The 24,108-nt window shown below is 39.9% G+C and overlaps 2 protein-coding genes and 1 long non-coding RNA gene across 7 annotated transcripts in view; 1 reads left to right on the forward strand and 2 right to left on the reverse strand.

Moving 5' to 3' along the window:
* LOC131475115 (septin-9-like) overlaps positions 1-24,108 on the forward strand; it is a 76,760-nt gene that overhangs the window by 29,526 nt on the left and 23,126 nt on the right. For 2 of the 5 annotated variants that reach the window (XM_058652987.1, XM_058652989.1), the window contains one exon: positions 11,474-12,232. In XM_058652987.1, coding sequence (XP_058508970.1) covers positions 11,474-12,232 — 759 coding nt within the window. Of the gene's footprint in view, positions 1-1,390; positions 1,725-10,333; positions 10,526-11,473; positions 12,233-24,108 lie in introns of those variants that run through there. The other 3 variants (XM_058652988.1, XM_058652986.1, XM_058652985.1) reach the window with 3 other exon arrangements.
* LOC131475117 (uncharacterized) lies at positions 15,668-19,836 on the reverse strand. Its single transcript, XM_058652993.1, has 2 exons — positions 19,561-19,836; positions 15,668-18,609 (listed from the first exon to the last, which is right to left on the reverse strand). Exon 2 carries the CDS (start codon positions 18,603-18,605, stop codon positions 17,109-17,111), a length of 1,497 nt encoding a protein of 498 aa, XP_058508976.1. The 5' UTR covers positions 18,606-18,609; positions 19,561-19,836; the 3' UTR covers positions 15,668-17,108.
* LOC131475118 (uncharacterized) lies at positions 20,800-23,561 on the reverse strand. Its single transcript, XR_009242489.1, has 2 exons — positions 23,365-23,561; positions 20,800-22,345 (listed from the first exon to the last, which is right to left on the reverse strand). It is a non-coding gene; the product is annotated as an uncharacterized LOC131475118 (long non-coding RNA).

Genomic DNA, 24,108 nt, shown 5'->3' on the forward strand with positions numbered 1-24,108 from the left:
CCTGGATTACATATTTGAGCTCACGTCCAAATCTGTTTTCATATCTCTACTTTTTTTTATCATCCGTCCATACTAATTTATATTCCTGCAATTTTTATTTCCCAGTGCTGCCTTTACTTTTGGAAGCAGTTTACGTACATATTTGCTGCTTGGAAGTAGCTGAGTCCAGTAAGTTAGTTTTGGTGCAGGGGCCAGTGTTTTCTGTTGTTGTTGTTGTTGTTGTTGTTGTTGTTGTCATCGGCCTATGGCTGATAAAGTCAGGCTATGCTTTTGTTGTCTCTGGGCAACTTCTCATTGGGTTTGATCAGAATGGCACAACATTCATTTCATGGTCTCTTCTAGGGCTGAAACAATTACTCGATTCATCGATTATGTATCGATTGCTAAATGAATCGTCAAGTATTTTGATAATCGATTCATCGGTACGAGTGTTTCTAAGTCATGTGAGAACATCATCCCTTCCAGGCTTTGAGAAAAAGAACATTTTATGGACCAGACGATTACTAGATTAATCAGGAGAATAATCAACAGATGAATTGATTATGAAAACAATCGTTAGTTGCAGTCCGAGTCCTTTCATAACAACTAAATACACACACTGGTTTGCATAGCTGTTCTTCTTAGGACCCCTGACTTTTAGTTAAGTCATTTTATTAAACAAAGCCATTTTCTGGTAAGATACTTATACTTTTATTCAAGTGTCCCATTAAGGTACTTTACACAAGCCTGCCCAAACTTAACCAGCTACTCAGAATTGAGGTTCTGTCTCATTAGGACCAGGTTCTTGTGTCCATGAGGACTACTGGTCCTGTCAGTGTCTCCTAAAGAAGAACACACACACACACTGACCACAGCCCCTGTCCACCCTTCCCCCTCCGCCCCCCACACACAGCGGCTCATTCACATGGTCATTAAGTCATTAGGTGATTTATTTATTGATGCCTGCCTCCAGACCATGTTAGTCCATAATATGATCCGGCGTCCTCTCTGTATTTATTTCTCCGTGTCTACTGTAACTTTTCCCTTCGTCTATCGATGTTTGGTGAGACAGAACTGGACGTACGCGCATGAAGAAATCCCACTCATACGTTTTTGACCATATGCGTGGTTCATTAGTTTGCTGACTAAGTGTGTGAGTCATGTGACTGAGCTCACAGGAAGTGTGTTCGAGTGTCAGCATGGACATAATTTGCCTGGCCCAGTCAAAAATGAGGGCTTTCATAGAAAGGAGCCAGTCTGAGAGGACGGCTTCAGAAGGGGAGGGAGGTTTGGGAGAGAAGGGCGGAATGGGGGAGGGTTGGGGGACAGTGAGCTAAAGGGAGAGAAGGAGGAGAGAGGAGGGAGGTGGGGGGGGGGGGAGGTTGTCATCGCTAGCTCATTCCAAGCTCTGGAAGTTGAGAAGGAGGAGAAGAGAAAAATAAGTTGCTGCTTTCAGAAAGAGAGGAGAGACAGGGAGAGGGTTTGGATCAGTGAGCCGCACAATCCTTGTGTGTTTTGGTTTTTTTTTTTTCTTTCTCTCCCCTCCTCTCTCTTGCACGGACTCCTAATTTGGGATTTGTTTAAAACCGGGACTGTGCCTCAGGAAGACTTTTCCTTGCTGGGGAAAGGGAATCCTGCTCCCTCTTCTCTCGCGTTATACACAAACGCACATACACACTTGCTCCCCAAAATGTCTGATTCCTCTGTCAACGCTCACTTGGAAGGGATCATATCAGATTTTGAAGGTCAGTTTCTTGTGCTCCGCTGCTTTTTCCTTCTTATAGGCGCTCTTTCACCCTGCCATGAGGAGACTATAGATAGTTTCCACATGCTTGATTGGATCGAGTGGATCTTGGAGGAAAAAAAAAAGAAAAGGAGAGGGTGTAGGTTTCTTTGACGTCTGTGGTGAGCTGTGGTGTTTGGAGAGGGAAATTGTTCTCAGAGTGTTGCTTTTTGTGGCTCTTTAACTTTGTTGTGATGCATGGCTGTGGGTCACTTTGTGTTGTCATGTCCTGTCTGTAATTGGGTCAGAGTTTTGGCTGCGTTGGTCAGAGAGAGAAAACAGCAGTCAGAGGAAAGTGTGCAACTGATTTAGGTTGAGGAACCTCCGCCGTAGAGAGGCCCTGTGAGTCTGTTTGTATACTGTATGCATGCTGAGGAGGCAGCAATTGACTGATACAGTTGTGAGGGGTACACCTGGCCCACCTCCCCCCTTTTGCCCCTTCTCTCTTCTTCCATTTCATCTCTTTGCCCCTGGCCCACAGTTTCTCCTGTCAACCCTCTCCTCCCACTCCCCTTCCTACTCCTCTAAGTCTTCATCCTCTGGCTGCACTTCCCCTTTTCCTCTCTCAGCAGCTTGTCCATCCTCACCCGCGGTTGCAAGGAAGAGGACGGGGGGGGGGGCGTTTGACAGGCTGACACCTTTCCCCCCAACCTGTCTGTCTATCTGACTGTCTGTCCCCTGTCTCTCACAAACACATAGCCATTAGGAACGCATCCATACTTGTCCGGAGCTGCTCCTCTGTCAACACTAGTTTGCTTGTGGTATGTCTGATGAATTTCTCGGCCTCCCTCTGCGTCTCGCCCCATCTTTTAGTCATTTAAACTGCTGGCTTACACAGTGCAGCAGAGCAGAGAGATAAAAAAAAAGAGCGAGTGTGTTCTAACCATGTGGCCCAGAGTCATGCTTTTAGGCAGCCCTCGCTCATGTGGAACACCAGCATAATGGCTCGCCGTTGTGATTGTCAAGAATGTGTGTTGCTCCTGGTCGGGCTGAATGTGTGGCAAGGCCTCTGTGTCACCACCGTGCACACTGATGGATAACCACCTGTGGCTCGGAGACGACTGCATGTCACAGATAATACCGTAATATTTTGAACTGTTTTCTTTAACACAAATGTCACAGATTGTGGCCGTGAAAGCTGGTTTTAAAAGTAAACTATGTACATGTACTAAAGCAATATTATTGAAAAAGTTAACAACCGGATTCTGTTAATACAACACTCTTTGGAGGGTTGCTGCTACAGCCTTACTTGGTCTGGTATGATCAGTATCTATGTTAGCTAATCTAATGTTGTGTTGTGGACATCACAGAGTCACAACCTGTTTGAGCATTTATCATGATCCACAGTGGCTCAGTATGAAGATAATTATGATGGCTGTGTATTTAATCTTTGGATGTGAAAGGCCACAGACTACATCTACTGTGAAGTATTGATCATTTGCATGTATTTTCCATGCCCGAAACATGTTTGAAGAACTATCTAATTGCGATTATTTTGGGACATCAGGGGGAATAGTCATTTTTACATCGTTATTCTCATTTTCAATCGAAAAGAACATATTTACAAAGGACTACTATGTGATATGTGTGCAGATCTGTGACAAGCAAAGCTGTTCTGCAGTCTGTAGAATAAGATGTGTCTAGATCAAGACCGTAATCAATGTAAAATAATACTGTGTCACACATTTGAGTTGAGATTGAATTGAATTGGGATTTGAAAATGTCAGTAGGCTGTGTCGTGAAAAGTCACCAGACCCAGTGGTAGTTTTGAGTGAGTATATTTGCCATGTCACATCCCTGATTCACTCGGTCATGCCTTTGGTTGATGACGTCTGTGAGAGGCTGAGAGAGACAGGAGGCAGGAGTTTCTTGCCCAAGGCTGATGACCTAAGCTGTGACCTCAGCCTCACAAACACACAGATCATTGACCGAGCCACTGGGCTTTTCCGATGGGCAGAACAAACACACACACACACACACACACACACACACACACACACACACACACTAAGTTTCACACAGCTTCATTTTGTACCACTCCTTGAAAGAGATCTGTCCTTTTTTTTATTCTCCTGCAAAAAGCCCCTCGTGTTTCCTCCTCATCTGAATGTGATGAGGGCCGCGGCACAGAGTGAACAATGAGTCGCTTAATGACTCAAACGTGAACCAGATATCTGTTCAAGAAATGGGACCAACAACGTGTGACTGTTCTCTCCTCTCTCAGCTGATCTCCTTTCCTCTCATTTCACTGTGCTGGATGTGAAGGGCAGTCCGATGGTCGAGTGAGAGGAAATTCCACAGGAGGAGATTTCTGTGGTGGATGAAAATGTCGGGGTAGGCAGTGGAGGAGTAAATCTCAGCACAGACGGGCCTTCTTTTTTTTTTACTTTACAGATCACCACGAGGCCCAGCATGGCACTCACCAACCAATCACACATTTGCACAGTAATGGAGGAAAGCAGTAACACTTTACATTACACTACAGTAACAACATGGTCACAGTGTGGTAATATAGCACCGTCGTATATGTAGGACAAATCTGCTAGTGTGGTAATAAGGAGATCATTTTACAGTAATGTCATTTTGTTTAGAAAGTGATTGACAATGACAAGAACCACAGATTACTGTCAGTGTAATATTTTCACACAGAAGGTTTTGTAAATCAAAATTGATAATAATTATTCCATAATTATGAGGTTGAAATTCACCACACACTTCGTCCACTGTCATTAACAATGACTTTATTTTTTAATGACTATGGTAGAGATGGTACTTAGTAGTAATACTTACCATCATGTTAGTTCCCTATTAAAACAATTATCATACTATTTCCATATTGTTTCTGTGCTGTAATGTAAAATGATACCAGTAAAACTAAGATCTATTACAAATGTGTGAAGTCACTTCCTGATCCTGATTCAAAGCCTCAGAATCGGACTCGTTTATAACCTGGTTTGTGTCATACTCATATGCCAAGTGATTTTAATCATCTTTTGTTGGGAAAGTAATAAAGTAACAAATGAAGTAACTCCTGCTGAAACTGTTATTAAGGAGCACTGGTGTAAGTGTTTCCTCTTGTCCAGGGACATATTTTTAAATCTCAGTCTTGTGACAAAACGACAGCAGGAGCCTCACAGAGCTTCCTCTGGAAGAGGCTGATGAGAACTGGTCTCGGGAGTTTGCATCCTTATCAGCATTATCAGTGCTGCTCTATACCCACAGCTAGGAAAGGTTTCCTGCTAATGACGCCAGTGCCACTGGTGCTGCTGGGAAGCACCAAGGGTCACGCTGAGGTAGAGTGAACACAGCAGGTCTTTGTTATGCTTTAATGTTACTCCGAGCTGTTTTTCTCCCCGTCGTACATGGTGAGCAACATTTGCACCGATGCCTGCCACAGGCAAGATCCCGGAGTTATCGGCAAGCCTCGTTGCTGTGGCTGAAAACATCTGTGCCCTGATGAAAGATTTGCTTTTATTAAATGAGGAGAAACTGTTTTTTTTGTGTCTTCAAGGGATGGACAGTGTCTACAACTGTAATAGACACGTCCAGGAAAAAAAGAGTTAACCTTTACAGCTATTTAAGAGCTGAATGCTGTCATTCCAGCTGGTTTATAAGCACAGTTTGACATGCAGACCCTGCTGTGGTCACCTGCCTATTTTTGAACTGACTGTATTTTTAAATGTAACCATAACGTCCTTAATATTTTAGTTCTGGTTGTTTTATCCAGCCGTTAATGTGGGAACAGCACATGTGGTATAACAATAACATGGATAACAATAACTTGGATAACAATAGGGCTGTCCCAAACGATTGATTTTTAGGATTATTTTTACCATTTTTTTCGATGAATCTAACAATCAATTTGCTGAATAACAGTTATTTTCCGATGATATAGTTTATCTCTGAACAAGCTCCCTGATTTTACAGCCTCTTAAATGTGAACATGTTCTGCTTTCTTTGATAAAATATTACATTGGAGAACATCATCATTTTGAAGTTTGCCAAACAACTAATGGAGTTGAAGCGACAGACGAATCAAGTATAAATATATTATTTATTTATATAAATATAATGAATCAATTGATTATTAATATCAAATTAATAATCAAGCAGCCCTAATTCAATTAATATAACTAGGGCTGCAACTAATGATTGTTTTGGTTGTCAACTACAACTATAATAAGAGGAACAATTGATATATGTATCCCACATACCAACTACCTAAAGTAAAGTGCAGGAGTTTGGGGAAATATGATAAATAGGGATGGAAGAGTACCACTTTATCTGGCCGATATTGATACTGACCGTTTCCCATCCCTAATGATAAACCTTGTAGCTCAGGTGCTGCTATAAGTATTATTTGTTACCGCAGAGACACATGGAGTGATGAGCTAAGGTGCTCCTTAGGCACGTACTTAAAAAGAAGAACAACTATTATAATGTGTTTTATTGTAATGTTTTATTGTGTGTTGCGTGAGACAACAAGTCAACGCTGAAGGTTCATTAGTGTGTGTTTTAGCTTGCAGGCTCATTCTTCTTCTCTTTTTTTGTGTGTTTGTGCATCCACTTGAGCACATGAGACAAATAAGTTGTTGCGCAACTTAACTCAAAACAGATCCATGGCACTAACAGAGATGATTTAAAGCCCCACAGGAAACCTTTAGCTCTCACCTTTGATGGCGTAGTTCAAGTTTTACAAACTTCCTACTGAAGTGATTTTCAATTTCCTTGAACAGCTGAAGACAAGAGTCGGCGCGACGTAGTATTAACCCGTTCACCTCCTTTACTATCATGCTCAGAGAGTCAGAGGGAATTTCCATGTGAAGCCCAGGACAGTACAGGCCACAGTGGATAACAAAATAGCAACAGCATGTGTTCTCCTGGCTGTTTGACCATGTTTCAATGCACAACACGGGCCCAACCCTCATCTGACTGAGTGTTAGCGGAAAAACATCATGCTTGGCTGCAGTGTTTCCCTTATTTGGAGGTTGGAGATTCACTATGTGAACATGTTTACAGTATATCACTAAATCTTCAAAGTACATTTCATTTCAATTCCAGGTCAAAAGACAGGTAAAGGGGAAATGGGGAGTCAAAGCTAATGGAGAGTCAGAGAGAACCAGGGTTAACACTGGGTTCACGTCGCTGCTCGTTACTTTATCTCAGCCTGCAGACTGGAAGCTCTGTGATCACTGCTATCACCTCACAGCAGCAGCAGCACTTCAGAGACATCAAATGGATGTTTTTCCCCTTTGAAAATACTACACATACACACTACGACACAGACACAAACAGACTGTCTGTTTGTGTCTGTGTCGTAGTGTGTATATGTAGTATTTTCAAAGGCAAATGTTCCAACGCACACAAAAATAAATTTCACACACATCTAATGACACAAAGAGTCTACAGAAGCAGAGAGTATTCTTTCACACACACACACACACACATGTCTAATGATGCAGTGAATCTACAGACACATGACTTAGATTATGGCTACAACTGGAGCCGATCAAGCCGGATTTGCTTTACTCTACAAATGGTTTGAAACACACAATCGCACTTACAGGACAAGATATAGAAGCACAGCGGACAGCACCTCGGTCTCAACTGTGTCTGTGTTGCGCTCTTTTTGTTCGCCACAGAACAGGCACAAACACACAGTTAGCACAATTCTAGACAAACAGGTCATTAAATCCCAGCCAAACAGAGTTCTTAAGTGGTCTGTGGCACTTTGAATATGCCTTTGCCTCTCAGTGTCACCGCTGCTCTATCTTTGCATCTCACATAGCCTGAAACGGCGCAAGTTGTTTTAATTGAAGGCGTTTGTGCATCATTTCCTGTCTTGGATATTTTAGTTCTGTTTGAAAATCTGCATCAAATGAATTTTACATAGAAACTTAATTGAGTCATTTCCCACTAATTTCTTATATTTAAGAACAGCGGCGCAAATATTCACTGTTCAATATTCAAACGAGGGTCAGGGGGGGGGTTGCTGGTGCCAGCCCCAGCTGACATAGGGCGATAGGCGGGGTACACCCTGGACATCACAGGACCATAGGAGAGAGACAAACAACCATCCTCTCTCACGATCAATTTTAAAGTGTCCAATTTGCCTAATCTCCAAATGAACATGTTTTTGGACTGTGGAGGAAAGCAGAGAACCTGGTGAAAACATGCAAACTCCATGCAGAAAGACCCTGGTTAAATTATCATTTTTAAAAGGCAATGTAAGCAAATCTAAGCCATGCAGGAGTGGGAAAAAATTAACATACAAAATCTGACTGGACTTTGGACATGCCTGCACCACACCAACCACGTGGCCTCTTCAAGGACAAAAGACATGAGTAATATGTTTAATGTTACTGACAAGGCTTTATATCGTCCTCTTTTCTTTTCCTGTCTTTTGCATATTAGACCACGATTTACTGTATATCTTCATGTCTTTACTTATTTAACAGCTTTTAAGGTGCTGGTTAATGAGATTTCTAACATTTGCACAAAGCTGAGCAGGCTAGTTGGCCTGTTTCTATAGTTTCTATTGTGAGTTATGGCTGTACTGTTCAAGAATGCATTGTGATTCACCAGTAGTGTTCTCAGATTTTAGGTGCATGCAGGAAGCTCTGCTCAAACCATCATTTATGTAGGGACAGCTGAGTTGTGAGGAGTGGGATTTCTGGTCAAGGAAAGTTTAACAGCGACTGATCCAGCATTGATTGTCTGAAAAAGGAAAACTCTTAAATAAGTATTTCACGTTGCAGTTAGCAGCTTCTCAGCACACCCTCTGACATCAGACGAAAAAACGTGCAGAAATAAATTGAGGATATGGAAACAGAGAGTTCCAGGAAGGTGGTCTTCCCCACATACTGATGCTAGGCTTGTCAGCGTTAAAGTAGGCCAGAAGTCTGTGCAGGCTCGGGTGTTTATCTGGGACGGGGGCCGCATTGCTCCAGGACTGGTTGCTGGGAGTATAGCTGAGGGGAGCAACCCTCACATATGACACGGCGTAAATATGGACAGAGAAAAGAGATTCATCAAAAATAATAACAAGCAAAACAAAAGGCTGGTGGTGGCACACTGGTGTCTAACCGCTGTAAAAGGAGAGAGCTAAAAAAAAAGTACAATAATCATCACTATATAGTTTAATATCCATATTAAAATATTGTTTATGTATTGTACAAAGGCACTTTGAGATATAACATAGCAGAGCACCTGTGCTGCTCATTACCTGTGGATTATCTGGAGTTTCTCCTGCTATGTTGCGCTCACTCAGACATTAAACAGACATTATACTCCATCTTCAGAATCTTCAGAGACATTTGTGCTCATACACACACACACACAATGTTTGTGTGGCATTCATAGTGTGAACACTCAGACTTGCATTCAGTAGCCCCTTACCCTAACCCTTAACCCTTAGAACACAGAGCATTTAGGCTCTACGTTAAAACGTACATACAGAGGATATACGAATGTGCAATATAGAGTGTCTTATATCTTCTTTTTCAGCACAACCTATAGGCAATCTGATGACATTATTACTATATGAAAATACCTGAGCAATAAGTACTCAAAATGTTTACAATCGTATTGAATTTGGGAAATTTGCAAATATGTCACAGTTCGACGTTCGCTTGGCTCATTATTATGAACAAAAATAAAATTAAAATTTTGTGACTTCAGCCCTGCACAACTATGGCCCGTTTTCAAACAAAGACAACAAAAAAAAACACATTTTGTAAACACACACTTCTGGGGATGTCCATATAAGGAGTTGTGTATATTCCCACGGCAAGGGTGCGCCTGCGGCACGGATCTGTGCCATGTGAGCACTAAGGGTTAACCATCACAAGTAAATGCCTAAAACCATCTCTTAACCCTTAAGCTCTTTTAACGGGTGACAGAATGTGAGAACCAGCCAAAGGAGAAAGCTCTGTCAATGTTGTTTTTAAAGTGAGAGACTAGGACTGATAAGAGCTGCTGTGAGGAGGATCTAAGTGACCGAGGAGCTGAATATGGAGTCAAGAGTTCTGAGATGTATTGATTCTGTAATTGACCAGTAACTAGTAACCTCATAGTTAAGGCTTCAACTCTGAGGTCAACTAACCCACATTGGACATGGAAACAGACTAAACACTTTATTATTTAATTATTATTTACATTTAACTTTACCCAGTTCACCCAGTGACACAAGTGGTCATAAGTCGTATTCCTGCTCCCTCTGATGAAGCTTTATGCATCTACAGTGTAGAAATCAGTGTAGTTTTTCTGATAATGAAGACCAAACTGAGGCAGAATAATAACATCAGCTAAAACAAAACAACAGTTACATAGTGTCGCTTTAAATTGGTATATTTTTAATCCAATAAGAATAAAATCCAAGTGTTGTTATGTTTAGTTAAAAGCAGACAAAAGGCTTGATTGTGTCACGTTTTCACGATTAAATGAGATTTGAGGGGTCACGCGACCAAACAGACGACGACGCACGAGGGGGCGTGGTCACTGTGATTGTCTTCACGTGAGCAGGTGTGCGAGACTTCGGAGTCAAACTTTCAAGAGGTGAAAGAAGAAGACGTCGGTGTAGTTTCATGAATGCTTCATGGCGGACCTGTAGATGTAGTTGTGTGTGTGTACCTGACAGTGTCGCTAAAATCCAGCAGGTGGGATTAAAGGCTTGTTTTTTGTTTTGTTTGTTACCCCCACCGTGCGGATTAGAAACCACAGACGCCATCATGCTCTCCCGTTACGTGAAACGTGTCAAATCCGGTAAGATCGTGAGACTAACCGCAACTTTCCCGTGTTATTGGCACTGGTGACGCTGAACGCCTCTTAACTTAAGCACATAACGAACAAATGATTTTTATAATTGTCCTCCATCACCTTAAGCCTGTAATTAAACTGACATGAGTTCTGCTTTGAGTTGTGGCAGTAGTTTCTCTGAAGTATTACAATCTCATGTTCCAGTATTAACCCATTTATGGCATTGTGTATCTCTACAAATAAAATACAATATCCACTATCCAATGCTATCAAAAACTATTTAAAAGTAGGTCAAATAACGTTTACTTTGATAAACATTATCCTTTTCTCTAGCCTTTAAAATGTATTTATTTTGGTTTCAACACAAAACATGCACCAAAGTTTTAGGCCACCTTTTAGATTTGTTGTTCAAGCAATATTGCAATGACCATGTAATCTAATATAGTATACTTTATTGGAATAAAAATGTCACGTACTTCAGCATGGAGTGGAATCCTAATTAATATTATTGGTAAAACCTGTGTCTGTCCCATTATTTCAATGTTTATTTAAAGGTCTATTACATCAGGGTTATTCAAGACATGCTTGAGCATTACATACACATGTTGTATGAGTTAAACTCATCGACAGCTTGTTAATATTTAAGACTTTCAGTCACATTCCGATCCAAATGCCAATGATTGCAGACAAATTCAACAAAGCCTGTGAGGCCCTTTCTGCGCAGTACTAAATGTACACAAACAAAGTAGGGATTTGTAGACATGTCCGTCCAATGAAATCTCAGGTAGCAGTAGCATACATCTCACAGTGATTTACACGATTTCCAAGACCAGTTATAAAGCGTAGCACATGGTGGTACATGGTGAAGAAGTGTTTCCTGAAGTCAGTCTCAGTATCTGTATGAGCCAAGAGACTCTTCTGTTTATCTAACCTTTAATAATCTGTGTGTTCCAGCACTGAAACGGTCATTCGAAGTGGAGGAGACAGATACGTCCATTCACCCATCATCCCTCTCTCGCCGCACCACTAACCCTCTCCGCTCATCCACCTCCTCCACATCCAGCCAGCGCAGCTACGACATGAGCTCCCGCAACTCCGACTACTCCTCCACCAGATCTTCCCCCTCTGAGTCCTCCAATCCACGTTCCCCAAAGACCGGTATGAGGCGCATTGAGTTATCAGGGGGTCGAAACCCTGATGCAGCCTCGTCCCGCCGCACAGAAATCTCCATTGAAGTCTCCTCCAAGCAAATTGACAACTCACCCAGCGCTGGCATTGCCCGCTTTGGCCTCAAACGACCTGAGGTAAGCCTGGGCAGTCGGAGCACCCCTCTGGACAGCTCTACTAACTCCAGCTCAGGCTCTGCAAATAGACGGGCAGAGCTCAGCATGACACGGTCCCATGAGCCACCGGCCCCTCCAAGGAGGATGGATTCTCAGCTGGCGTCTGCCCCAGTCTCAAGGATCCCTGAGCCCCCTCAGAGAAGAGCAGAGCCCCCATCCCCCATCCTCAGTCTAGCTGAGGGGGCCTCCAGGAGGTCAGAGATGCCCGTCTTCAGACAGCCAGACAGCTTAGTGCCAGGCAGTGTAATGGAGAACAACAACAACCACCTGCCCCCTGCACCCAGTGCTCCCCTGCCTTCACTGGCAGAGCCTCGGGAGGAGAGAGTGCAGTCTCCTGCCACAGAGACGCCCACAGCCCGACCAACAGACAGTGAGTACCTGTTCATGTTTGCACATTGTTTTTGCACCTGTGTAGGCAGGGGACGTACCTGTCGGCTGCTTTAGTGAGCAGGTCCTTCTTCTAGCTCGTCTTTAGACAGCAGCATGGCATTATTTGGAGCAAAAGCATGTTCACATTACCCATGGTTAATATAATTGTAATATTTTAATTTGATGACATGCTTTGATCCCCTCCCTACTTTGTCCTCTCTTTCATGTGCAATGTAGCAAGCACACACACACACACACACGCGCACACACACATGCATATACATGCTAATGGGGACAAAAGTAGGAGAATGTCACTGGAACAAAGACACTTGTCAGTGTTTGTAAAATATAATGCAGTTTGAGCGGCAGTTAAACACAGTGCAGGTTTGGCTAACAGAGAGCTGGGGACAATCTCTCTCCCTCATTCAGCACCATGTCTGTTGTTCTTCTCTTTTCTCTCAGTCTGCGATCATACCATCAAACACAGCTGATTAATGGGCTAGTTGCACTGTGCCTCGTGACGTATTTTGAGCAGGAGAACTTAAAAACTAAAACAGGTTTAACTACAGATTTAAAAGGACAAGCTGCACTGGCACAGACACACACACATGCACGCACAGGCACCAGCAGAATATTTGGGAACATACAGCAATAAATATTAGTATTTTAGGGAGACGGAGAGATGATCTGAACACAGCCAGTGTGAACACACACGGGCTTCACACAGCAGACAACTATTGATCAACATATTGTATGTGTGTTTTCGGACAGAATATTGTGTTTTCCTACCTTCGTGGATGTGTCTGTGTGATGTAGCATATCATTTAAATAATTGATTGACTTTGCTAGTTGGGTATTTAGCTGATCTGCAAATCTGATAGACAACAGGGATGTTTAGATCGGGGCCAGATTAACCCCAAACGACCTAGCGGCTCTATGCAAAATGCGGAAGTGATTGTGGAACTAGCCCATTGCTCACACCAACCCAAAGGTGTTACTCAATGCCATACACAACCACAATGATTCCTGCAATCACAGCTTATACTTTAGGCATGGCAATACAGGATATTTTAGTGATTTTGACTTTCTAATACGGTGGAAATCTGTTATTGGCCCATGCCTAAACCATGTGTAAACAATGTGTAAACCATGTGTAAACCATGGTAAACCTTTCAAATGTTTACCCATACAGTGTTGTTTTTCATCAGTGTCCAAGTCTTTGTTCTATGAGATTTGGTTGCAACTAGTTTCAGCATGGCAGATCTTTCGTAAGTCTAAGAACTTGCAACACTTTGGCAGCAGCTGACCCGTGATGACATCACCTGATCATTATTTTACCAGGTTGTTGCTTATCTTTGTTTAGTTTCCTCTTATATCGCAACTTATTCATGTTGAGTATATAGAAATTATACCAGGTCCTGTAGCAATTCTTGTAATGTATTTATTCATGATTTCCTCTCGTTTTCTACCTCATGACATTGCAATGCAGCTATAAAATGACATTACCAGCCATGAAGTGGTCAAGCTTAAATTATTTGTGTGTGTGTGTGTGTGTGTGTATATATATATATGTATGTATGTATGTATGTATGTATGTATATGTGTATGTGTGTGTATATAACCCATAGGTTTTATTAAAGCAAAATATAAAAAAAAATGTGAGGGTGAATTTTGCAATAATAATCTAGGATTATTTCACATGCAAATTACCCTAAATTTGACTAAGCATCTGACAACGTACCTTGAAAATTAATTTCTGTGATCTACACTCTGTTATTTTGCTCATTCACTGTGGATGAAACCTGATATGTATGCTTACCCTGTGATATTTTTTTAGCGCCACCCCAGGACTATCCTTACACTATCCTTTTGTATGACACAGAATAATGCAGCATACATTTAAATAATATCTTACCATTTCAGAGGCATGTTTTATGTTGTTATTTTAAATCTCAGCTGGGCTTCAATAGAGGACTGGTTTTTATTATGGTAGGGAAACTTGTGTTTTAAATGTGCCTTTGTGTATGCTGGAGCTTCAGAAGTGACACTTATCTTGTTGTATGTTCTGTTTGACTCCCTCCCTCTTATCCTCTCAGGACAGCTCATCTTTATACTGGTGTGTGTGTGTAACGCTACTATCTGGAGACAGCTGTGCTCATGGGCTGTTCTTACTGGTGGAGTAGTATCCAGGCGTAGGCGGCAGGGAGGTGATACATTCCAAATCTGGAGGTCATAAAACATTCTGCATAAAAATAGAAAGCCTCCAATTTCCAGTTTTCACATTGTGCATTGCTTCCCTCTCTCAGTATTCACTTTACTTATTCAAACAAACAATATTTGAAACGGCAATATTCAATTTAACTTATTTTGACTTATACTAAAACCTTTAGTAAAAGGTTTTTTCTTTGCTACAGTTTAACATGAACCTTCATTGGTGAACCAGACAGCAAATTCACTCACAATTACAGAGATGTGGACGTGTGTTAGTAGAAGGGGAATAAGCAAGGAAAAGCGAGAGGATAGAGTCTGAACTTATGCCACATTTGGCTCAGATTACCCCCTTTCAGCTCAGTCGTGCATGTAAAAAAAACAAAAAAAAAACAACCTTGAGCAGAAGCGAGGAGCAGAAAGGAGGTGGAGAAAGACGGAGAGAAAGGAGGGTTAGTGTTGGTGGGCAGAAGGGAAGAAGGAGAAAATTCAAGAGAGACATAAAGCATGCACGAAGAGTGTGATTTCCTGTAAAACCTGTCTACAGGGGTAAAACCTAACAAGGAAAGGCCACTTTAACCTCCAAATATTTGGGAGTAAAGCTGAAGTGACAGACCACATCTTGACTACCCAAAACTACAATTTACTTTCCATTTCAATAACAAGTACACACTGCACATATTCAGGCAAAATCTTTCGTATATTATACTTTATTGACATTTTGTTTTCTGCTTTAACTAACTCTTTGGGGTTTACTTGTACTTGCCTGTGTTATCACTGTATCTGGTGGGGCACTCGTCCCTGCAATGCATTGCTCTGACTCCACTACATGCATATTGTCTGAGGGCTTACGTGATCTGTAATGGGTTGGTACCTGCCTCTTGGCTCCTTTTGTTTGTTTCTGTGTCTGTGCCTTCAATGTACGCTTATTTCCTCATTTGTATAATAAGGTCAAGAATGTGCTGATAAGTGTTAGACCGGTTGTTGGTGTGTCGTAAAACACAAGGTGCAGTAATGATATGCTCTGTTTCAGTTGATTTGTTAGCTGTAACGAAGAGCAGCTGTGTCTAGTCTTGTGGCTCTTCCACAGGATGTGATCTCATGTTGACACACACACACACAGTTATTCATTCTGAACACAACTCATCTTAGTTTCCTGTCCATGCCTTGACCTTTGCTTTATTTTGTCTCGGCTGCTGTAAATACAAATTTCAGAGTCTGGTTTTGTATCATTTAAGAGCTTATTTATTTTGGAAAATAACAAAGTAATATCACTGATCAACAGTCATTCACAAAGTATACACATAGTTTATCTTATCAAGTAGTTGTATTTCCAGTTATTTTTCTGAAGCCAGTGTTGTCACATTGAGTCATGATATCGATCTTTATGTTTGGAGCAAAAAGGACGTAGGGGTTCTATATAGTATAGAGTAGTTCTAGTATTTAAAGAACCACCATGCAACTATATAACATCAAAGCTTCAAAATCACTTTCATGGTGCATTGATTTATGAATTTGGGACGATAATGCCTCTTTTATTCCCACTCTGTAATCTGAATGCCTGTGCTTGCACAGTATAACTTTGGTGAGTGGGGGAAATACTTAGGTCATAGTCAGTGGCTTTAAGTGCTGGACTCAAGTGCAACAAATTTAAGAGAGATGCAGTCAAAAAAAATGACTTGGAAGTCATTAAAAGGTCTTTGATATTCAGGGAGGAGAAGACATTGTAAATGTAAAGTAATTGTAGAGTTTGTGTTTGTTACAGAATCTGCACGTCCAGTTCACATAGTACGTCCAGTTCCAGTACACATTTTACTCATGTTTGAATTCAGTAAGTACTATTTGAAGCTCCAGTCCATCAAGCAAGAGGTTTTGTTTTCTATATATCATGGTAAGCTTTTTACCACTCAGAATTGGAGCCAAATAATTAATTTCACCATCTAGCTGCAGAGGGCACCACATGCTTAGCACACGTTCAACACTGAGTTTGTATATTTCACAAAATGATGTGTAAAGTTACAGTGGAACTATACAATACATATACTGTTTATATTTGACTTTTATTTTGTCAGTAAGTTGCTGGCACACTGAGACACATATCTTGAGCTCTGATAATCTAAGAGCTCATATCTGTTAACTAATAAAATTCCCTGCATATCATAAAATGCATGGACTGATTCTAGAGACATTCTTCATCGTCATTGAACTAAAATGTTCTCAACTTTTAGACATTTGCTCACAGACAAAGATGTCTTTAACAATTTGCTCTGGATTCAAACGTTTTTGGAGAGGAACCTTTGATTACTATTTACAGTTTTACATGATGACTCATCTTCTGACGTGTTTGGTCTTGTGCTGGCCTGCTGAGTGCTAACCCAGTTCCACCACATTAACAGCATTTTTCTCTACTACACAAACATAAAAGCCTTTTCATAGGCTTGGTCAGGACCTGGCTAGAAACCAGGATGTTCGCATGTCACAAGGTTTGGAAATGATCTTTCTGATAAATGACTTATCTGTGTTCCTGAAATGAAAATAAAAACACTCCTGTGGGTCAGGTGCACATAGTGGTTTATATGCACAATTTTCAATATAGAAGAAACAGTAAGAATCCAAAATACAAAGCCACTACTATGATACAATAAAGATACATTTTTACACGTCCACAATCACCTCCAACTTGGAGTGGATGCTGCAACGTTTCCTGAAAGTATGAATCGTGCTTGGACTCCAGAGGCAATTGCCAAACCCGAGTGATAGTCGTAGACATCATGAGATGGGGCAACAACATCAGTGCTAGGTCTGAATTTGGTTGCCCATTGCCACTGCCACCATTCATATTGATTTGTGTCTTTATCTGCAGAGGCATAGAACCCAACCCAAGAATTTTTAAATTCTGACCTCCACTCATGGAAGGTCTTCTTGATAAATAAGCGAGCACAAGCCTTGCCATCTTTTACAAAGAGCTGGAGCTTTGCGTTGTAGCCTGCTATGTTGACTTCTTCACCTGCTTTGCAATTCTTAAACTCGGGACCTCTGCAAATCTCCTCTCCAGTCACTTTCCAGAAGCAGAATCGTCGTCTCACCTTATGTAATCGGACCTGAAGGCCTTCATTAAGTGGTACTGAGGTGTCATAACTCCCTGACTCCTTGTTCCCAATGCACCTATACGTCCCGCTTGCTTCCCGGTCCCTGTTGTTCTTGAATAGCACAACCATTACTCCATTTTTTAGACGATGTTGGGGGATGTTGCTCCAATGAATCCTGGCTTTTCCATTAATTCCGGTCGTCACCTCAAGGTGTATCTCATCCCTCTCTTCTTGTAGATATATTTCATATCTTGAAGTGTTATAAGTGTTATCATCCCTTGGATGTTGTCTGTTTTCTGGGATGTTGACAACAAAATCAGGTTGTGGGTTTCTTCTTGCTGAACGCTCAGGCTTTTTATTAGGTTGTTTATAGGAGTATTTCTCCTGTATCACAATAAACAACAGCAGTCCAAGGCAAGCAAGGTCACCCCATATGTTTTTGATGTGCCTTAACTGGAAATCATCACTGTTACTTCCAAAGCGATTTCTTAGCTCTAAGAGTGGCTGTCGGTCTTCTCCCACAGAAAACTCTCTGATCTGTCGTAAGAGGTTGGTAGTGACCTGGTATGTATGATCTGGATCATACCTTGTCCCCTGCTGTTCAGAAGCCTCGTAATGCTGTGTGATGTACACGTGATCTATTCTCTGCAACGCTTGCCTTCCTGTGTTTTGTTGCCGGATTCTGAATATTATTCGGTCCATGTTCCTCCCTGTATATTCTGACTGAGGGTGGACAACATAATCTGGAAGTTGTGATGTGCCCTGATTGAGATTTCCTAGAGTGAAGTATTGGTAGCCAGGAGGCAGTGGGTCCAGCACTCTCTCAAAGTTGCCATAATGATGGGAGCCATAATCGCCTTGATTTGGATTAAAGGTCAACCGTATGACATTATTATTGTCTATATCAATAACATTAGCAAACCAGTGGAGCAGCAGAAGACTGTGTTTGGGCACAGATTGGCCAAAGTTGACTTTCTTCAAATCGTTGATTGAATTGAGCTTTTGTAGAGCTGACACAGAGGTCAGGGCAAGGAACAGAGTGATGCAGCAACTCTGGACTCTTCCTAAAATCTTCATTGTCCTGCAATGACATTTAAAAAGCTGGATTGGCTTAATTTATTTTACATTCTCAGTCTATACTTGTATTTCAAACAAAATATGAAGCTGATGCTTATAGATAAACCTGATTTCTAAATTTAGTTTTTAAACACAATGATATAGGCAAACTGCAACAGTAACACTAGGTATTTTATCTTAATAAATAACAATTATTATGGTAAATTGTTTGGTAAATGAATATAGCATCATTGATAAAAGGATAACTCAATTCTCAAAAATAAGACAAAATATTAGGTTGACAGATGTGGCCATGCATGGAATTAGATTTCTGTCAATATTTTCAAACAACACTTTTCATGAAGCAAACAAGACTTTTTAAGAAGCAAATAAATTATCGATTTAATCATTCAAAAACATTGTATTTTATTGTTTGAAAATACACTTGTTCTTTTCCCTCCCTGATTTCTTCTTTGCGCCGTGATTGTTTGTTTCACACTCCAGAGAACAAGTGAGGGAGTGCAAGAACAAATGTATTTTCAAACAATAAAATACAATATATATATATATATATATATATATATATATATATATATATATATATATATATATATATATATATATATATATATATATATATATATATATATGTATGTATGTGTGTCTATATATGTATATATGTGGAGAGAGAGAATGCTTCTTAAAAAGCGTTGCTTGCGTCTTAAAAAGTGTCGTTGGAAATGATTGACACAAATCTAATTCCATAGCAATGTTTGTTACTGAATTGTGTGTGGGTATGAAAGAATGACACAGCAAAATATGCTGAGAATACTGACCAAGTGCAAGCTAATTTGCTCCAAATTCTATCAAACAAAATGAACAAATGACAAAGACTGTAGGTAAATGCCTCATTAATAGTGTGAGAAACGAGGTTATTCATAAAAGGTAGTAATAGAATATATATAAGAGCTCTCACCTTTTGTTAGGGTGCTGCTGTCGGATGTCTGATCACTGTGTTTGTCATCTCGGCTTTATCTGCCCCTAGGTTGCTGTTTCCTTGTAAAATGAAACTTAAAAACAACCAATGGTTGTGGTTACAGAAAGCTTAATGCAGCGGTTTCATTTCCTTCTTCTGCTGATTAGTGTTAGCGGTCATAAGTGGAATGGTTCTGCAAAGAGGATTTATCCTGTTTGTTAATATTTATTTTTTTCAGAAGGTTAAGCTTGAAATCTAGTTTGTGCAGACACCAGTTTGAAATCAAACAGGTCCTTTGGACTCCAGGGTGAGGCACTACAAAAGTGTCTGGCTTATTATTAGCCAGTACGTCCTTATAATTTGCCAGTATTTTCTTATTACGTATTTCACATCATATTTTGTGTTGTCCTACAACAGTACTTGCGTTCTTATTGCAGAGTTGAAACCTCAGCTGTCATCTACTGTTCAGTATTTTCTCTCATGTTATATTTATTTACATTCATTCCGATTCACATGAATAAGAACATTGCTTCAGACTTATGGAAGTGCAACAATGAAAATAGTGGTTAGTTGTACACAGTCTTGAATTAATTAAAATTGGAATGGGCACAATCAAATTTTATTTTGTTTTGGCTCACTCTTTGCCTAGAAGGGAGAGTTACACTTCTGTGTTGAATAATTATTGACACAAGAACAAAGTCCCTCTATATTTGAATGGTCTTATTTTATGGCAGGGATAAGGCATTTTTGTCTGGTAATGATACCAGTATTCAAAATGCCTCCTATAGAGCTGAAAATGCTAGATTATATGTGGATCTATGCACAATACCACATCTTTGTTAAAGTAGGTTTACTTTTACCCATTTGACCCCAATTACACTAACATGCTTTTTGTTGTTTTTACAAGGAACAATTATTTTCATTGTATAGTTGGCCAGAGCCAGTTAATGTCATCAGTTGGCAACATTTTATACTGGAAAGCCCCTAAAGTAAAACAATAACATGAACAGTATACAAGACTTCACTTTTAAATGCAATACAATGTGTGTTGTTGTAAGAAATGTTTAATAAGTAGTTAAATATGCATCAGTACTAGATTGGTTTGCAGTATTGCTCGATACATAAAGTTCAGGGATGAGAATCATCCATGTGGCAGGTGTTGGGAAGGGAAAGGGACACTGAAACAAACCATAGGCCTGGGCATCTTAAGGAAATGAAACCAAGAGTTAATTGCATGTGTCAGCTTTTACACTTTTATTTTCTGACCAAACAAACACAAAAAAGCAAATGAACACCAATATGCATTTCACTTCAGTGCAGAAAGAATACAAAACAGTTTTATAAAATACCCCCCCACTTTTTTAATTTCTCATAATATGATCTTTATTTTTTTTATTTATGTTTTTATTATGATTTTTTTTATATATATATTTTTTTTTTATATGATCAGTGTAACACATAATTTCCCTCGTCAGTTTCATTTATCCATCAGAGCAAGGTCCTTCATCTCTATCAGAATCAAGATTAGGCAGCTGTGAATCACTACTATTAGATTAGCTGGAGCATGAAATTGTTGCCTGAACAAAGGCTCGAACATTGTGACCATGCTAAAGTAGTGCATTGCAGTCAATGAGCCATTTTAGAAAATAGTTTAATGAATTAAAGCTATGAAGCTCATAAGGTGTTTTACAGAATAGCAAATATAAATCACAATTAATTGAACATCCTGGCTAAACAAAGCATATACAGTAATAGGGTAGTGGAACAGCCTTTTGCTGCTCAGGTTTCTAATCAGCTAATTTCCCATTCATATTGATAGTCCCCCTGGCTTTCCAGTCCTCAATGTCATTTCTACACATAATTGGTTTATACAACAGGTTTTCCCTTGTTTCATTGTATCTTCTGTTACTTGGGAGCATTGAAGGCAGCCATCAGTAACAGAAAAACTACAATAAATAACAGACCCAAAACAATAGTGCAGCATTCAGAAAATGAATTATTTTCTGAGATGTTGTTATAGACATAGGGTTGTGTGTATCTTCCACTCTGAAGTGTGCTGTTTTGTTGGTTGGTATAGTATACACTTCCTCCCCCGATCACAATATACAAAAGCAGTCCAAGACCAGCAAGCGTTTGACCCCATGTGTTTCTGATGTCACTTAACTGAAAATCATTAATGTTACTTCCAAAGCGATTAGTGAGATCCCTCAGGTTTGTACCCTCGGAAAACTGTCTGATCTGTCGTAAGAGGTTGCTAGAGATCTCATAGGTGTTTTGTCGATCATATTCCGCACTTGGAGAACCCCCATAATGCTGCGTGATGTACACTCGATGAATTATCTGCTCAGTGTGCCATCCAGAGTTATGCTGTTCGACACTTATTATGATCCGGTCCCTGTTTCCTCCATCATTCTCTGCGTCAGGATTGGCAACATAATGTGGAAGCTGTGGTCTGTCAGTTGTGCCTTGTTTGAGATTGCCCACAGTGTAGTATTGGTGACCAGGAGGCAGTCGTTCCAGCAGGTTCTCAAAGTTGCCATAATGATGGGAGCCATAATCTTCACTGTTTGGATCAAAGGTCAATCGTATAACATAGTTTCTGTCTATATCAACAACACTCGCAAACCAGTAGAGCAGCAGAAGACTGTGCCGTGGCACAGATCGGCCAAAGTCGATTTTCTTTAAATCATTGATTGAATTGAGCCTTTGTACAGCTGACACAGAGGTCATGGCAAGGAGCAGAGCAAGGCAGCAACTTGTGACTTTTCCTGGTATCTTCATCATCCTGCAACAATATTTAAAATGATAGGTTGCATTTTTCTTTTTTGCATTGACACATGTTTTTACAAGGGATGCATCTAATGACTATTTTAATGATTCACTCATTTATAAATGCAAGAAGGGGTTTGGGTGTTTTAGAAATCTCTATTCTGTGTAAAAGTCAAAGTAACAACGTTGATCTGAGGCTGATATTGGGCCTCCATAGTCTTAAAACATTGAAAATAGTTTTCTTTATATAGTGAAGTTTTTCTTTGCAGTATCAACTTCCTTCTTTGTGTTCTGCAGTGTTTTATTTGCTAAGGTGAGTGGAATGTGACAGAGCATTAGAATGATCTCTAGAGGAATTCTATAACCAGGAAAACCTGTTATTATAATTTGGTCATGGCTTTTCAACCAACACTTTTACTAAGTACTGTGTTGGATAGGACAAGGAAAAGTGTTATTAAGTATCTTTAATTTAGCTAAATGTGAAAATAATGCATGCATGTAATGTATACAAGTAGAACTGCAACTAACGATTATTTTCATAATCGATTCATCTGTCGATTATTTTCCCGATTAATCGTTTGGTGTTCAAAATATCAGAAAACCTTAAAAAATGTTCATCGGTGTTCGTCAAACCTGGAAATGATGATGTTCTCAAATGTCTTGTTTTGTTCACATACCAAAATGATTAACTTTTAATGATTTCTTTGTTATCCAGAGCAAAGAAATTAAGAAATTATTCACATTTAAGAAGCTTAAACAATCGGAAATCTTGTTTTAATCACGAAAAAGGCTTCAAACCGATTATTCGATTATCAAAATAGTTAATTGATTAATTTAGTTGTTTAGTTAATTTAGTTAATCATCGATTCATCGTTTCAGCTCTATCTACAAGTGTACATGGGATACAACAAATATTTGATAGAAAGCTGAGTGGGATTCTAACCGCCAACTGTATGTTTTGTTTTAAGTTGCATGTTTCTAAGAAGTGAAAAAAGTCAGATTGAAAAAGTATAATCGGAGAACAAAACCTCTCACCTGTGTTAGTGCACTGCTGTCGGGTGTCTGATCTCTTTGTTTGTGTGACTGCAGTTTTAGCTCCTTGTAGGTTGCTTTTTCCTTGGTAATGAAAGTGAAAGTTCTGCTTGCTGATGAAAAAAAAAAAAGATGATGAAAATGGCTGTGATTGGTCTAAATGCTGAAAATATTCTTCCTTTTAAAAAAACCCATTTATGTCTAAGCTTGAACTCTCAGGTCAATTTATTAAAACTGGGTTAGGCCTAGAGATGTAACGATATGAAAATTTCATATCACGGTTATCGTGACCAAAATTATCACGGTTATCAATATTATCACGGTATGGTTAGATGTGTTCAAAATGTTCCAAAAGTACTGAACACACACACACTGAAATCTTTTAACCAAGTTTTATTTAAAAAAAGATATTTATATTATATGATTATTATTATTATTATCATTATTATTATTATTATTATTATTATTATTAATAATAATTATCATCTGACTGACTGACACACACACACACACAGGTCCTCACTCTGTGTCGGATAATAATTAAGTAGCAGCGGTCGTACACAGCATAAAAATAAAATAAAAAAACACAGAAACAAACACATTTTGGTCTGCTACGGTACCTGTCGTCTGCACACTACTCGCTTTCGCGAGACAAACCATGACGTTTCCCACTATTCCGAAATCCCGTTTTTGTTGACTTACCCGCTGAAAAGTTGTGTGTGGTGGTCACGGAGATGGCTCATCATA

This window comes from Solea solea, chromosome 16, assembly GCF_958295425.1.
Source record: "Solea solea chromosome 16, fSolSol10.1, whole genome shotgun sequence".
In the NCBI taxonomy this organism is placed as follows: Eukaryota; Metazoa; Chordata; class Actinopteri; order Pleuronectiformes; family Soleidae; genus Solea; species Solea solea.

Excerpts from the sequence above, each read along its gene's own strand:
- LOC131475117 (XM_058652993.1), bottom strand. The coding sequence starts at position 18,605 with ATGAAGATTTTAGGAAGAGTCCAGAGTTGCTGCATCACTCTGTTCCTT.